We start from the raw sequence: 17,932 nt of genomic DNA, 5'->3' as shown, positions 1-17,932 counted from the left end.
TTAAATGGAACTGATAATAGCAAAAAAAGTGCCTTAAAATAAGTATTAAAAGATTTTGCTAGTTACATAAAAGTACTTAATTAGATTGAAATATTTGCAATAAAATTGGATAAATACAGTGAATATGAAAAGTAAGGGATATGAAACATAATAGGAAAATTCCACATTGCACTTTGATAGGCTTTATTATTTTTTTCTTTGATGAATATTCAAAAATTTTTTTTGAAAAAATTATATGGGATATTTTTTAATAACCTAATATTAATATATGCATATAAGAAAAATAGATCAAAATTATAAATGCTTGTTTAGAAATTATGAAAATTATGTAATCAAAGGTTATATATGTTAAATTATGAAAGGTTACTGATGTTACATAGAGAAAACATGGAGTAAAACATCATATTTTTATTTTGAAATTCTCCTTTTGTAAGAAATGATGGGAATATTTTTCAAATTTAGAAAAAAAAAAAAAGACTTGAAATTAATAGGGGCCATTAAAAGTACTCATGGAAAGATATGTCGAAAGTGGCAGATGTGACTGATTTACAAATGACATTAATAAGTTTTGCATCTTTTGTGGGATAATTTTTCTAATATTAATGAAATAACAAATTTGGGTATTTGTGTAAAATTCCTTTGATCATTTTTAGTAAAACCTCAAACTTCTTGTAAATAAAAGTTTTTGCAAAATAACTATGCCACAAATTTTTTAATCGTCTGTTCTAAAACATTAATTTCAATATATTTTAAACTAAATTTTGTTTTAATTCCTATTAAATAGGCACTGGTTATATTATGAAATGATTTGTTTTTAATTTGGCAGAGAATTTGCGCAAATTTTTCTGATCAGCAAGAATTTACACAAGTACCCAAGTTTGTTTATACTACATAAATTTTTTGCTTTTTCCAGCGTTTAGAAGTATCCTAGCTAAAATTTTAAAGTCTTTAATGCAGAGTGTTTTGTAATGATTGTCTTAATTATACATATATATTTTTAGAATCTTTGCAAAAAATTATTTTAAGTAACATAACTGAATGAAGAGCTTGCATTAAAGTAGGATATGATATTTCATACCTAAAGAGAATATCCAGACTAAAATTTGTGCTCGTCACTATTTTATATTCATAAAAAATATGAACAATTTTTTATTTTTTAAATGTTTTCAGATGTAGTATGGAAAACTTTTTAATGACTAAAATCATTGAACCCTAGCAGCAATTTCACCATGGCTCCAGTTGGGCTCAAAATTGGCTCAATATGGGTCCTATAAGAACATGCACCGCGAGACCAATATTGGGTTGCCTAGATTTTTTAATATTCGCCCTAGAATGTGGTCTATATAGGGCCTATATTGGCTAATATAGAGCCTTTATTGGCTAAATAATGAATATAAAATATTAGGTGAATCTGACAATTTTATATAGGGCCGATAATGTTTGTAAAGTGGCTGTAAAATATATATTATATATATATTTTATAACCGTCGTTTAACAGCCGACCCAATTTCATGGGTTTACGACTACTAATGTTCAACTCCGTAGCCTTGTAATTTTGAATCCGATCCAGAAGACAAGGGAAGTCGTGGATCGAGTATTGGAAGAAATTTGCCTTCGTGGTGGACTTTTTGATGGAGCTAACCCGCATTTGCGTTACATGGAGAGGAAGACCACTAGAACCTCCGACGGTCAGCATGACGGTAGGGGGACTCTAACCCATGATCCGTCTACCATTGAGGATATTTCACGTCAACACTGTGGTCGGTGCAAGCCGGGTGCGGAATTCGTATCTCCCGGGATTCGAACCCGGTTCGCCTCATTGGAAGGCGAACGCTCTATCCCCTGAGCCATCGCGGCTAGCTGTAAAATATTTTATTTTTATATCTGTCGTTGAGCAGCCGACCCAATTTCATGGGTTTACTACTACTAATGCTCGATTCCGTAGCCTTGTAATTTTGAACCAATCCAGAAGACAAGGAAACTCCTGGATCAGTACCCCTAAAGGTATTGATTTGTTATGGAAACATGGAGGACTCTGCGGCTCGACAGATTTAACGCGCATCAGTCACCATTTACTGCACGGCCGGTCTGTGATAGAACCCACGAACTCTTGGACATGGGCCGAGTACCCTACCAACCAGACTATCAATTATATATATAAAATAATGTCCTTTTGAATCCTTTTTGAGGCAAGATTCATGAATATCAGTCCAATGAGGGCCTTAGATGTTTTGCCGAGGAAAGAATGTGGAAACTTAAAAACTGAAAAATATTTTTTGCAACAATAATAATAATAATATTAACCCCTCCCTTCTCCATCTCGTTAAAATGACGGGGGGAGATTTCTCCCGCTATTTCTTGCTCCCGTGATATTGACGGGCTGGAGTTTTCAGTAGTAACGCGCCAATGAGAATAAAACTAATTCATTTCTTTTGCCCGGAAAACATTTTATTTCTCATTTTACACACCTGATGGCAGTACCAGGATATTTTTAAGGTAATTGTAGATAGTTAGTTTATTTTAAACTAGTTGCAGCAGTAATCAAAAACGTAATACAAGTACAAAAACCAAAAAAATAGGCACTTTTATGACAGTTTTCTTGAAAATTAACCGATCGTTAAGGGGTTAAATCGAAATAAGATTGACTTAAAACTTCAAAGTTTTTAAAAGTAATGGCTCTGTAGGTGAAAAGTGGGGAACAGTTTTTGTTCTAAATAAAAGAAAATTTCGTCGCCTGCTTTGAAAACACTTCTACGTGCAGGCTCATTTAAGTACATGAGTCTATTGTCATATAGAATTTAAATATCAACATTTTAAAAATAGTAGTTTACTCCTGATACATAAATAATTGATCGCCAATGGAGAGCTGGTGATTGGAAATTTCGCCCCCTGATTAAAGGATACCTTTTGCTATCGTTGGAAAAAAAAACGTAAAAGTTGGCAGTTGTTCTGTATAAATTGTCTTTCAATGCAATCCATTTTAACCCTGGAAAATCGAAAAGCCAGGTATAATTTGGATTGCCTGTGAGTAAGATTCCTAAGAACTTTGCAAGTTAGGTAAAATCCTAGTATACGTTACACGCTTGGCGTTATTTTGAAAAATTTCGCCAAAAATGACGCGTTGCACTTGTAGGTCGCCGAATTGTTGCTAAGGCCGAAATGACGTTTGTACGATTGTTTCCAAAAATTGGGCGTAGGCAAAAACACAGAAAATCGTAATCTGATAATAATAAAAACATAAAGATATCTTCCCAAATATCGCCAAATCCACTGTGTAACGTATTCTAGGATTTAGCTGCAAGTTCCGTTTAGACAACCGACTTGTTGTAGCAAGTAGTCGACTTGTTGTAGTAGTGTCGAAGTTGCTTTTATAAGAACTTAAAATTCCATATTAAATCAAATGAAGAGAAAAACACAGTAAGTAGACTCCACATCAAAAAATTTATTTCAATTGAAAATGCAAACTTTACAATGTTTTATTGGATTTGATTGTCAGTTACCAATACGCCTAAAAATTTTATCTTCTTAAGCACACTGATGATGTGTTTTCTTCCAACAGAACAATGTAATATTTTCCAATGCAAAAATTACGAATTCATTATCTACTTCACAAACTAAGCTTTAGTAGGTGCTACTACAGGGCTAGATTTAAACATTTTTTGATTATGGTACTATAACTATGAAAATCAAAAGGCGTGATTCTTTCACTTTTTATTGATTAGTTTTAATGTAATTAGCAAGAGTTAGAATCCGAGTAGAGTATGTAACTAGGCTTGAATTTTATTTCAGCTGTAAAACTCGTTATTTATTATTTTTTTAAATTTTATTTTGTTATTCAATATTTGTTTGCCTATACTACAATTTAGGTGATCCGTTTTTAAACATTGTGAGTAGAAAATGGTTAATCTTCGGTTTACACTACACTTGATGTTTAGACTGCACAACAAAACACATGCTTAGTTATAACTTCAATTTACTCATCTTGACACACTGATTATCTAAAACTATTACTTTAGTGACCAGTGAAATGAAATAATATTTAGAAATCTAATCTCCTTATAGTAAGGAATATGAGGAGAATAGACTGTCAGTTTTCGTCTAAGAGAATAAATTCTTCCTTTTAGAGTAAAGACAGTAAGTGTAATTTTTACTCTACACTGTTAGAAATTGTTGAACCTTAATACAATCATATTTGCTGCAACCATATCGTAGTGTTAAGTTAAAAAGTTATTTTTTAAAATTAAAACCGAATCTTATTTCCGTTAAACCAAAGACAACGACTTCAACGGAAATGAGGTTCGATTTAACACTTAATAGGCTAGCAGCAAGTTTGTAAAATAGTATGGTTTTTATGTACCGAATTTATGGATAGGGACTAAGTGTAATAAAATAAAATGAATTCTGAAACTGGAAAGAAATATTTAGATAGAGATATTTTGGAAAGTTCTGTAATTGAGATTTTTTTTTTTTTTTTTTTTGTTGAAATATGAATTTGTGCAAAATTTTACTACTATTACCTAACATTTTTCTGCGCTGCATAAATTCTAAAAGGTCTTGAACAATAAATCAAATTAACACGTTCACGCCGGGAAAAGTGAAAATACTGGTAGAAGAACTATTTCAATATTAGATAATATTCGGGAGGAGTTAATCTATTCTCAACAATAACAATTTACTGTAAGGAAATTTATCTCGGCGAAGAAGCAATTCAATATAAAAATTGCATCCGTTAAAAACAATTGGTAGTTATGGATTTTTATTATTCCCGGAAAAAAAAATAAAAAATGAAATTTATTTGTTACCAGTTTCTACTCTGGTGCGCTGCCAAGATGAGAAAATCTAGCGTGACCCACCGGTGGGTCACCCCGGCGTGAACGTATTAAAAAAATAATCATTAATTAATTGTTGCCATGTTTAGTTATCTTCCGTTTTTATGTCTTCAGCTAAATTTAAATAGATTTTAAATTGAGTGGTAAATATAGTACAAGTTATATTGTAAACGGTACAAGTACAATAGCTATTTTGAATGGCGTTTTTTTATTTTTATAAATGCTTGAGCGTTAAATTTAATCGAGAGTTGTAACCCGAAAGTATTACTAGGGATTTTAACCGCTGGCGCCATCTGTGATTAACTTTTAACAGTTTTCCATCCCTAGTTGAACGGATTTGTGTTGTGGCCTTCGCTGCTGATCCCATAATCTTTGATGTTAAACCTAGCCCCTGGTTACATTAATTTAATTCGTATATTTCGCATTGGCAAGCCTAATTAATTTGTTTATCCTACAAGATTTGATTTAACCACTGTCCTTGATGGAAAAGAGCGATGCTATTGCGTAGGAACCTTACAATAATGGCTTTTGAAGTGAGACAAAAGAAAGCGATATCCAAAGAAGGGGCATGTCACTGAATTTGAATTTTGTAACCCCCCAAAACCCTTCAAAGTGAATATGATGGCGCAGAGCTTGATACTTTGCTAGGAAGTCTTTTGAAGAAGTGGCATGAAATGATGGATTTGAGCTCCTCGTTCGAAATGTAGATGAAGTCAATGAGATGAGAAGTAAAAATCTCAATTATTACTTTTTTTGTGAAACAAAATAAATAGAATGTTCATAGTAACAGTTCGGGGCAAGTTGTGCCCTCTCGGTTGACGTTTAATAAATAATGCACACACTGGTGACACTGGAAAGACGAGTTAAGTTGAGGCGTTGGCAACTGTTCATTCCGGTTTTGGGCAACCTGGAAATAGATAAGTCATTAGATATTTCTTCTTGCAATATATCTAAATTTAAGTTTATAAAAAAATTTATTAAATAAGACACTGGAATTTTTAAAAAATATTTTTGCACTGGGTATTTGAAAAGTATTCGCTATTGCAACGCTAGAATACGTCATCTGGGGGTAAAACCGGCTTCATGCCTGTGACCCTTCCCTCTCTTCCTCTTTTCATTTATATAGGAATATACTACGATATTTTTCCTTTAATATTTTTCGTATTTAATTTTTAAAAATATTTTTTAAATTTTCCATGACGCTTTCTTTTAGTACTATGTTCAATGTAGTTGTCAGTTCCATACAGTTTCCTAACTTAAAAGATTTTAATCTGTTTGAAAAATCAAGGCATAAACTAACGTACTTCCTTCTTCTATGACTCTCCACACGCTAATGGTGAAAGCGTGTGAAGTGTTGCCATAGGTAGAGAGTTCTGCTCTACGCCACCTGCAGCCCATTTCGATAGCCAATAGAAACAGTGAAATATCTCTGAATGGCATCAAACTTAGCCCAATCTCTGCAGTTAGCACTGGCTTCAGTGGGTGGTGTGAGTTTGAAGCCATTCGATAGAATTTTTTAAAAATAACAACACAACAGTTTTTATGTTTTCGAACTAACGTCTATTTCTCTGCGTATCTTCTGTATCTTCATTAGGTATCTTCATTTTCATCAACAATTTGTAACTCATTTTCATTTTGCGATTACAGCGCAATCTGTAAAACATAATGCAACACCTATAGGCTAAATCTGGGCACTTTGTTGATCTGCAATAAAAAATTTGCATTCCAAGGGTTCTGAAGTTGACCTCTGAGGGGTTTAAGTTCATGTTAAGGTTGCAGAGTTCGTTATTGATCTGATATGACTTATTTCATGGTTTCTCTGCGAGTTTAGAAAATCCCATTCTTACCAAATAAAATGCAGAAATTTATATTTTCGATCTAACAATAACATTTGATTATGAAGTACTCTAATCTATAATCTATTTTACATTTTATTCAATTTAATTAAAAAAATTTCAAAAACTTTTTTATTGATCAGATTTTTTTTGTTGAATTAAAATGCAATTTTTAAAGAAAAATTTTATCTTTCGTTAGAGCATTTAATGAGGAAATTATATATGTATTTCGAATAAACGTGATTATTTTGTAATAGAAACTGTACTGTACAGGTGATTAACCCACAAGATCTGACACAGATTCAATGGGAGAGAAGTATCGGTACTTGTTGATTAACATAGCAGCTAATACGTCAAAATATTGAAACGTGGGATTAATATACAACGTGTTCAGTAATAACTACCTTTAATATATATTCTTAAAATCCTTTTAAAAAAAGAGATGTTAAAATAAACTGTACACTGTGATAAGTTCACCTTTTGCTGGGAAACACTTTTAAGCTTTATCTTAATATAAATGGGATTTAGATGATTTTAATATCTCCTTTGTTCTTTCTAACCTCAAGGTTATTGGTCAGAATTTAAAAACATTCTTAATTTTTCATCCCTAATGTCCATATATATATATATATATATATATATATATATATATATATATATATATATATATATATATATATATATATATATATATATATATAATATATGTAATATAGAAATTCTCCGGCGAGTCTTTCTATATTAACCGATAAGCTTAAAACATATGTTTCTTATCAAAGTTAAGATATGGAAGCCGGTCTCTCACAAAGAGTCATAAAAAGTCAAGATGAACCAGATACGGCCGGATAAAAGATTATTTTCTGAAGCTAATGGTCTAATAATTCGTAAATGAAGTAGACATTAAAATACCCCAAAAACTTCCCACCGTCAGAGTGGCGATATCCTTTTAACGAATCAAAATCTCTAAAGTTTATCAATTGAATGACGTTTCATTGAATAAGAAGATGCTTGCAACGCCCTCCCCTTTACAGGACCTCTCTTTAAAAGCTCGGGAGAGGCAAAAATGCGTGTTTTTTCCATATTTTCCATGGCTAGAGAAATCTAGGCCAATTCCAAACAATCCCTGAAATGGGGAAACCATAAATGTAAAGATTCCATGAACACTGTTTTCCATACTCCATATAAGTAATAAAATGCCTTTTTAAATGTATTCGCCTTATTCTCTTCAAATATCTAGCCTTTTAAGGCATAACATTACATATATATATATATATATATATATATATATATATATATATATATATATATATATATATATATATATATATATATATATATATATATATATATATATATATATATATATATATATTTTTTTTTTTTTTTTTTAAATCTTAACTTCATTTTTTATTAAAATTCAAAAACGCATTTATAGTCAAGATGATCATTATGAAGCGCTTTGTAGATATGTTTTCATTGGGGAAAATGTATAAGTCTTTAAAATTTTATTATTATTATTGTAACAATAATTTATTTTAATTTATTTTATTTTATGACTGTCGTTGAACAGCCGACCCAATTTTTATGGGTTTACGACTACCGATGTTCAACTCCGTAGCCTTGCAATTTTGAAACCAATCCAGAAGACAAGGGAACTCCTGGATCGAGTATTGGGAGAAATTGGCCTTCGTGGAGGATTTTTTGATGGAGCTAAACCCTCATTTGAGTTACATGGAGAGGAAGGTCACGAGAAACTCCCACGGTTAGCCTGACGACAAGGGGACTCTAACCCATGATCCGTCTACCACTGAGGATATTTCACGTCAGCATTGTGGTCGGTACAAGCCGGTTGCGGAATTCGTATCGACTGGGATTTGAACCCGGTTTGCCGCATTGGAAGGCGAACGCTCTATCCCCTGAGCCATCGCGGCTCAATAATTTATTTTAGAAGTGAATTGCTTAAAATTTAAATTATATTAAACATAAAATAAAAATGATAATTTAGTAAATTAAAAAAGTAAAATTACTCACGGCAAACTTCGCATCTGTCTTCATCGCTGTTGTCCCCGCATCCATCCAAGCCACTGCATAAAATAGCTGTTGATCTACACCTACTGTTGTTGCATTGGAAACTGTTACTTGGGCAGTTCTCACCTGTTAATATTAGAAATTTAATCAACCATATTAGTATATGTATCGCTCAATGTTAATAATAATGAATAAGTATTTAAATTTCTTTTTTCCTTCTTTTTTTTTTTTTTGAAACTTCATTTACAAGAAAGACTATAATGACAAAATCCAAAACAGGAATGGTTGCATATTTGTACGGATGAATAACGCCATTCGCAAAAGAAGGACATTTGGGAGCTGGTATTTTCTCTGCCTTGTTCGCATTCTATTTAGTTTCTGGCCATACCATTTAATAGAGAAGTAGAGGCCATAAGGTTGGCATCTCATGTAAAAACTAATTTCTTAGTGCGAGAGCTTCGACAATTGCCGATATTCTGTCAGACTCGAAGTCTGCAATTCAGACTATTATCTCTCCGAAAATCACGGACTTGCAAAGAACTAAGGATTGGAAAACTATTATAAGTATTTTGAAAAATCTTCACAAAGAAGTTGTTTTGTGTTGGGTTCTGGTCGATTGTGGAATATATGGCAATTAAATGGCCGATTTTCTGGATAAAGAAGGGGACCAGAATCATACATATTCCGTGGGGATCTTACACGAGATGATTGGATTAATAGTTTAGAAGTTGTAAGGCTTTTATGTACAAAAAGTACAAATTTGAGCTTTGACCTATTTATGTCTTTGGTATAACTATCTAAACAAGTGAGGCATTGTTTCTATTTATTTTTTTAAAACTTGTATCGAATGAGACTACACACAAGTCAGTAGAACGAGTAGTTTAAAAGTTTCAAGCTTTTTATGCATAAAAAGTACTACTTTTGACAAGACTTAGCGAGCAGCTAATCTTAACATGTGAGGTACATTTTCCGATGAAATTTTTGTACTGAATTGAATGAGATAAAATTTGAGTTAATGGGATTAATAGTTTTGAAGTTATAAGGGCTTTATTCAGAATAAGCACAATTCAAAATAGCATTTTTTTTATTCAAAAAAGTCAATTTAACTTTTGAAATATCAGTCCTCTAGATTCGTGTTTGTTTTTATTTGATTAAACCTGTGTTTCCCAAAGTGTGGTACGCGTACTCCCAGGGGTACGGGAACAGTTTTGCAGGGGTACTTGTTCTTATGCGAAATATCTTGCAACAAGCGAAAATTTCAAAAACTTTTATTTAAAAACAAAGCTAGCCATGAAAATTTACGATTACGTATTTTTCTATTAGCTATTTTTTGCAGAGTTAACAGTTAATAATTAGTGGGATCAACAGCCAGTTGTGATTTTTAACTTTTGTGTAATTTTTTCTGTAGAAAAAAATACATTCATTTTTTTATTAGTGGTACACAGTGTTATGAAAAATTTAGAAAGGGTACACAAAAGTCATAAGTTTGGGAAACACTGGATTAAACTATGAAAAACTGTTAAGAAACTGCTTGTATACAAAAATTATCAGTTCTATTTAATTTAGCGTAAAAAACTACATCGAATACAATGTCACACTTGTTTAATCAGCGATATCAGATACTTAAAATGGTACAAAATTTTACAAAAAAAGCACAAAATTGTACTTTTTGTACGTAGGACGTTTATATATTCTAAACTATTACTCCGATCTTTTTGAAATCAATCTCATTAAATTTAGCATAAAGAGTTGCATTAGAAACATACCTTACATGTTCAGATAGTTCCTGAATAGCACTGGAAAGTACGTACATAAGTACGATTTAAAAGTATTACTTTTTATACATTAAAACTTTTAAACTCTTTGTTCTATTTACTTGTGTATACTCTCAGTCGATTAAGGCTTAAATAATATATATCGGAAACAATGCCTCACTTGCATATTTAGAGAAGATTCAATTCCCCCCCACAAATCACCCCCATTCCCCTTAAAAAGGGGAATTTCATTATTCATACCCAAGTCAAAATTCTTGATGGTCCCATCAAAAAAATTTTGATGGTTTTTGTTGGTTTCAATGTGATTCATAATGGTCCAACATCAGTTGTTGGTCACCATCATCCAATATTTTGCATGATGCGTTCATGGTATTTGATATGCCAACAAACTTCTATCATTCCATGTTGGAAAATGCTTCTTTAATACTATGATGGTTTACCATCTAGAGAAGTATGATTCTCATGAACCAACAATCCCTGCTGATTCGTGATGGTTCCAACCGAACATTTCCATGATGGTTTAATGGAACGTTTTGTTATTTTAGCAGGAATATACCCTCAAAACCATTTTTTAAATGTTTTTTTATTGACTATGATGGAAATTTCTGATGATTCAAAATGAACAGACCATCAAAACAAGTTGCTATTCTTATGTTGGACCATCATAAATCAATCCGAATTGGGTATAATATAAAAAAAACACAACTACTTCCACTTAGTAGGAATAACATTTACCATGGCACAATGCTAAATTCTATGCCACTATCCACATAAATGCCACTATCCACATAAATCAATTATTAATCAAAAATCGAATATCAATTACTTTTCTTTATAATGCAATAAAATCTGGCGAGCAGCTATTTAAACGATCAAACACTTCGTTTGTTTATTTGTGGCTTGAAGTTAGGCTCGCAGAAAATGCCGTTCATGGGTTAAATTTAGTAGGAATAACACAACCTGTGACGTAGGCTATAGTATACCCAATTCCTACATTGGGGTGATGGTTACTTATGTTGGTTCATATCAAAAAATATAATGGTTTATGGTGGAATTATTGATGTTTACCATCAGGATTATGTTGGTCCATCAATGGAAAACCATCAAAAATTTCAATTTGGGTAGCTCCATATTCATTCAGGTCTACTATTTTAAAGAGAAACTTCAAGATCTCCGGACTGGTTGACTTATACTGACTCTTGACATGCCTTTATTTATGATTTCTTATCCTCATGCTGTTTTTTTTCCTGCATGGATTTGTGTTGCGTTGATTATTTGTAAAAAATCGGTTTATTATTTATTTTTCAATTGACCTTGAATGAGGGCACACTTGGAGCATTGAAAGTATTTTACCGCAGTAATTTGCAAACAGTGCCAATTTTAAGAGAAATTATTTCCAGATTTCTTACAGATTATTTTTAAAGCCTACGTTTAATTAGATAATCATAGATGGTCTATATTTATGTTTCTAAACAAGTAATTACAGTGTTTTGCAAGTGGACTAACAAAGCGGATTTTCTTCTTCAAGCTAACCTTTAGTCTTCTCCTGATAAACTAAACCTCTCGGATGCAAGTTCAATTGAATACTTACCCTTTTGCATTTTTTTATTGGTTTTATTTTTGTTCATGCTGTTTAACGGTCAAGTAATTTGCATTCAGGAGAAATCATTATTTATGTTCGTTGAGTTGAGAATATTAATAACTTTATTACGTGAAAACAAAAGCTCTATTGTCTCTTAAGAAAGCAAACAGTACAAAAAATTTGTAATATGAATAATAAATCAGCAATTCTTGAATACAAAAAGTATGAATTGACGCGTTTAAACCAATAAAATTAAGTGCCTAAAGTATATTTCAAATGGTAAATGACAATATTTAAATTTAGTTTAATTATTTCATAAACTTTAGATAATTTATTTACGTCCAAGTTTTGTTAGTTTTGCACCAATTCTTTTTTAAATAATTAACTGAATAGGAAAAAATTATGCTTTATTATATTGGTAATATCAGACATCACGTGTTTTTTAGTGTCGCTATTTTGTGAGCAATAGTAAAAGCTGTTCGATTTCTGATTAATGACCTCAATTGTTTCATTGGTATTTACTGATAAATAGTAATGCAAGGTCGTAAGTCGCCCAAAGCCACTATTTACTTATTTCTCAGACAATAGCATCAACAATATCGATTATTTTCTATCTTCATATTTTGACCGATGGTTTCAACTCTTTTAAAGCTTTGCTTTTTTCTTCTTTTTTCACAGCCTGAATTAATTTTTTTAATGGTTTTCATAGTGAAACTGCGCTTAAACAATTTCGATGATTTTCTACCTTCATATTTTGACCGTTGGTTTCAACTCTTTTAAAGCTGTTGCTTTTTTCTTCTTTTTTCACAACCTGAATTAATTTTTTTAATGGTTTTCATAGTGAAACTGCTTCAACAATTTCGATTATTTTCTATCTTCATATTTTGACCGTTGGTTTCAACTATTTTAAAGCTGGTGCTTTTTTTTTCTTTTTTCACAACCTGAATTTATTTTTTTAATGGTTTTCATAGTGAAACTGCTTCAACAATTTCGATGATTTTCCACCTTCATATTTTGACAGTTGGTTTCAACTCTTTTAAAGCTGTTGCTTTTTTCTTCTTTTTTCACAACCTGAATTTATTTTTTTAATGGTTTTCATAGTGAAACTGCGCTTTAACAATTTCGATGATTTTCTACCTTCATATTTGGACCGATGGTTTCAACTCTTTTAAAGCTGTTGCTTTTTTTCTTCTTTTTACAAATTGAATTAATTTTTTTAATGCTTTTCATTGGTTTTCATAGTAAAACTGCTTCGATTTATTCAAATATTTTCTGATAAATCTGAAACTGTTCTCTCGCTATTTTCTGACCTATAGCAGTAACTGTTCCGAAGACAATTTTTAATTTCTAAATAACAGCGGCGATTGTTCCAAAGCTGTTTTTCTTCTATTTTTAGTTTATGACTACAACAGAAATTATTTTGAAAATATTCTTTATTATTTTCGAACCATGATATTACGAAGATTTTTATCTTAGGAATATCAATGCTTTGTACTTTAACAGCCGATTCATGTTACTTAAGACAATTATAATGGTCTATCATACCAGTACTGTTAAATATTTAAACATTGAGGAATTATTGGGAGCATTTTTATATTCCAAGCTGTCAAATATTTCTGCGAAATTACCAAGCAGACACAAAAATTTATGTTACATTTATATACCTAACTGCATGAAAGAATTCACGTACGACGGCAAACCTGATTGAAGTATATCAACTGCGAAAAATTATCCAGTGAGGTTCTCAATCATATGCGAATTTTTCGCATGCAGTGTGAATGGCCACCTAACGTGATGTAAAAGAAAAAGAATGTTTATACTCAGTACAGAAAGAGTTCGTTTTCAAAACTTACCTCGCTCACAGGATTCAAAACTTTCATCTGATCCATCATAACAATCAATGACAGCGTTGCAAAAAGCGTAAGCAGGTAAACATTGACCATTTTTACATCGGAAAGAGTTTTTATCACAAGGAATTCCTGAAAAATTAATTTTAAATATCAATGTATAACGATCTCTGCAGTCCAAGCTGAAACATTTGTTATATCGCGAGTGTAAACAAAATAATGTAAATTTAATATTATAACTAAATACGGAATAAAAAAAATACAGGAATATTAATGTTAATAATAAAAAATAAAAAAAAAACACAGGAATAATTATAATACATACTTTGAAAAATATTGGAAAACTGACAAAATAATTGTTTATAACGAAACACGTTTAACGATGAAATGTTGCTGTATTGAAATGAATGGTTTAGTTCAGAAGTTTTGGTGGGTAATAAAATAGCATTGCGTCTATGGAATAGTAAATATTACTTTATGTACTAAAAATATTGCAGTTGTTTATTGCTATTGCAATGCTCGAATGCGCCATCTGGGGAGAAAACCGGTTTCTTAATATTTTTCGCCTATACTTGTCAAAAATATTTTTTTAAAATTGCTACGATGTTTTCTTTTAGAACTATGTTCAATGTAGTTTTCAATTCCGTATAGTTTTCTAACTTAAAAGTTTTTAATTTGTTTGAAAATCAAGACATAAACTAACGTACTTCCTTCTTCCATGACTCTCCACACGCTAATGGTAAAAGCATGCTAAGTGTTGCCATGGGTAGAGAGTTCTGCTCTATGCCACCTGTAGCCATTTTGATAGCCAATAGAAACAGTGAAATATCTCTGAAACCTATCGAATGGCATCAAACTTAGCCCAATCTCTGCAGTTAGTACTGGATTCAGTGGGTGGTGTGAGTTTGGAGCCATTCGATAGAATTTTTAAAAAAATAACAGCACAACAGTTTTTATGTTTTCGAGCTAACATCTATTTCTCTAGGTATCTTCTGTATCTTCACTAGGTATCTTCATTTTCATCAACAATTTGTAACTCATTTTCATTTTGCGATTACAGATTTTGCGATTGCTCTACGTCACATGTAGCCAATTTTGCTCACCAGTAACGAATAAGTTGCTATAATAAAAGTCGTTTTAAGGAAAGTAGACTGTATATTTAATTTTAATGAATAATATTTTCATCTTCATTCAATCTCTAAGTTTAATAAAATTAAATTTATAATATTAAGTATGAAAAACTCAGTTGCTAAGTTAAAAACTAACTCAGCTGAAGTAATGATTTAATGAATATTTTAATTAAGTAAAAATGTAACGAATTAGGAAAAAATTATTTGCTGCGTTCTGCTTAGGAAACCGGTTTATTCTCTCCTAGTTTCAGAATTAGTTACAAATTTCGCCAACAGATGACGCAGTTGCTTGGAAAAACTAAGAGTTTTAAATTAATTTATCCTGTACTAGATTGCACAATACATGATTCATTTTGGACAGAAACGTGGTTCAACCTAAGATCTTGTAATATATCTGACCAAATTATTAGACGCCCTATAAGGTTCGATGTAAAATCTTAATTATCACGTGATACTATACAGTTTTATTGTTTTTACGCGACTGAACCCAGTTTTCACTTGTTAACGTTTGTGTATCAATTGGTTAACATTGTAATGGAATACGTCATCATTTAGAGACATAAGTTTAACATATGAGGTTAAACTAGAACAGAAAACCTTTACTTATCATATATTTGCTTTTTCTGGTTGTTTATGGAATGAATGTGTTTTTTTCTCTATTCACTCTTGCTGCTATTGGCAATCTACTAATGCATGATTTGAGGCAAAATACCTTCAAATGACGTCATCTTCTCTTAGTTTTTTCCAGTTAAATGAACTTTATAAACAGGAAAAACGCAGACGAATTTCAATATTGTTTAATGAAACCAATGTTTCAGTTAATTAAAAGAAGTGCGGAAGTTGGAAGGAGTTTTTCCAAAAAAACTAACTTTTCCAACTAACGCGTTCATTCGAGTTGAAGCAGGTGAAACTAATAAGGTTTATTTTTGATCAGGTTTTCAACGATTTCTACTCAATGAACCCGGTTTTTTTTAAAAATCAAAACAGTTTTATCAGTTAAATACCTGTATAACATCGAGCTTCGTCGCTTCCATCAGGACATTCCCATCGTCCATTGCACACAGCTGACCTTGACAGGCAAGTTCCGTCATTGCACATAAATGACTCTGCAGGACAATCTAAGGTTAAAGTTTAAAAAGCAGCGTTAGAATTTTTCTGTCTGTGACGAAACTAAATAAACTGGGAATAATATTTCAGTTGTATTCTTAGTTGTGAATATTTGTTATTTTTTTAACAATGAAAATTTAAATGAAAACAACTTACTGAATGGAATGCAGTTTTCTTCATCGGTACCATCCACGCAATTTTGTTCTCCATCGCAGACGAAATACCAGGAAATGCATTGCCCATTTGTGCATTGAAAGGTATCATTTAGGCACTCTGGAAGTGTGAAATTATAGGATACTTTTAAGATGTTAAGTTTCAAAATAAAGATGTTTCGTAAAATCATATTTCGCTTTTGTAAATACAGTTAGCAGAAATAAAAAACCAATCATCCTTAAGACTTTTGAACGGTCGGATGGATTTTCACATTTTTCGAAAGTGTTCCGGTAGTGTCTCAAAGAAATATTTTAAATTATATATAACAGTTAACTATAACTGTGGATAAATATGCTTATTTTAACAAAACAAACAAAAAACACACTTTTTCTGACGGGACTTTTTTTTTTGCATTCGATTTAACAAGCAAAAATAACATCCGAAACCAATTTTCTGAAAATTCTAACTGTTCTAACTTATAAAGACAAAACATTTGGCATTGAAATGGAATGTAAATGGCATTGGTAAAAATAAAAATCGCATTGGTAAAAACAGATTTACGTATAGCTTATAACTTTTTGTGAAAGAATTATTGTGGTTTAACCAATTATTGAAAATCTATGAAGGGAAGCAAGGGCGCCAGCAGAATAATATAAAAGGGGGTGTAACCCTCTAACAAACAACCCCGCCCCCACCGCAAAATTTTTTTTTTTTTTTTTAAATATTTTTATATTACATTTTGTTTTGTTAATACATATATTTTCATCTCTTAATTTTTTTTCAAGATACATTTCTTCATTGTTAACAAGATTAAAAAAAAGTACGAATTTCTTGTACTTGCAAATTTTGCCACGAGAAACTGTATTGATGGCGCCGGCATTGAAACACAAATAACTACAAACAGTAGTTTCGTATGCTAACGTGTTTGTGCATGCTTAACATTGGTATTTATTGTGTTGATGAAGTTTCACAGTTGTGAGAAGTCAGTTTGTGCAATACGCCTTTGTTAAACAAAATAACTAATAGAAAATATATTATTTATATTTTATTAAATGAAATTTAAAATATAGCTTTATGTATCTGCCAAGTTTGTGGCATGCTCAGTGTGCATGAGAAAAGAATCAAAGATGACTCAGAATTCATTGAAAAAGTTATAAACAGATTTCAACAGCAAACAAGACGATAACAATTCTTGTTTGATTAAACAAGTTTTTAATTGTTATGCATCAATAATTACTTAATTATTTGCTTTTGAATAAAAGGATTTTTAATAAAAAAATTTTATAGCAAAATTGTTTTTCTGTATCTCTAATTGTTAAAAAAAAAACAGGGGGGGGGGACATTATACCAAAGAGGGTATAAAGCACCCTCTTGCACCCCGCTGCCGGCGCCCTTGAAGGGAAGCATGACACATTAAAATAGTATTAGAGTAATAAATTTTTGAACTGTTAAACTATTGAAACCATCTTTTCGAAACTTTGTCAGCCCCGTCCCGATCCTGGGGGTGATAAGTCCAAATATGATGTAAAAAAAGGTATGTTTCTTCAGTAAAAGTTAGTTTTTTGGTCGAAATAAGCTTATTTCGCTACTGTTACACACTTTAAGAGATTTTTTTTTGTTGAGACATTGGCAAAGCACTTTACAGA

At 31.4% G+C, this 17,932-nt stretch overlaps 1 protein-coding gene across 1 annotated transcript in view; it reads right to left on the bottom strand.

Moving 5' to 3' along the window:
* Window positions 1-3,422: 3,422 nt before the first annotated feature.
* Window positions 3,423-17,932, bottom strand: part of LOC107457390 (uncharacterized) — a 149,541-nt gene continuing 135,031 nt past the window's right edge. Inside the window, exons 9-13 of the mRNA XM_043044922.3 lie at window positions 16,290-16,406; window positions 16,031-16,144; window positions 13,903-14,028; window positions 8,696-8,818; window positions 3,423-5,736 (exon numbers count right to left, since the gene is read on the bottom strand). Of these exons, the coding sequence (XP_042900856.1) occupies window positions 5,717-5,736; window positions 8,696-8,818; window positions 13,903-14,028; window positions 16,031-16,144; window positions 16,290-16,406 (500 nt within the window). The 3' untranslated portion in view covers window positions 3,423-5,716. The remainder of the gene's footprint in view (window positions 5,737-8,695; window positions 8,819-13,902; window positions 14,029-16,030; window positions 16,145-16,289; window positions 16,407-17,932) is intronic.

The sequence above is a fragment of the Parasteatoda tepidariorum genome, chromosome 9 (assembly GCF_982258835.1).
Source record: "Parasteatoda tepidariorum strain Cologne lab strain chromosome 9, Ptep-v5.0, whole genome shotgun sequence".
In the NCBI taxonomy this organism is placed as follows: Eukaryota; Metazoa; Arthropoda; class Arachnida; order Araneae; family Theridiidae; genus Parasteatoda; species Parasteatoda tepidariorum.
This window is presented reverse-complemented; position numbering and strand designations above follow the sequence as displayed.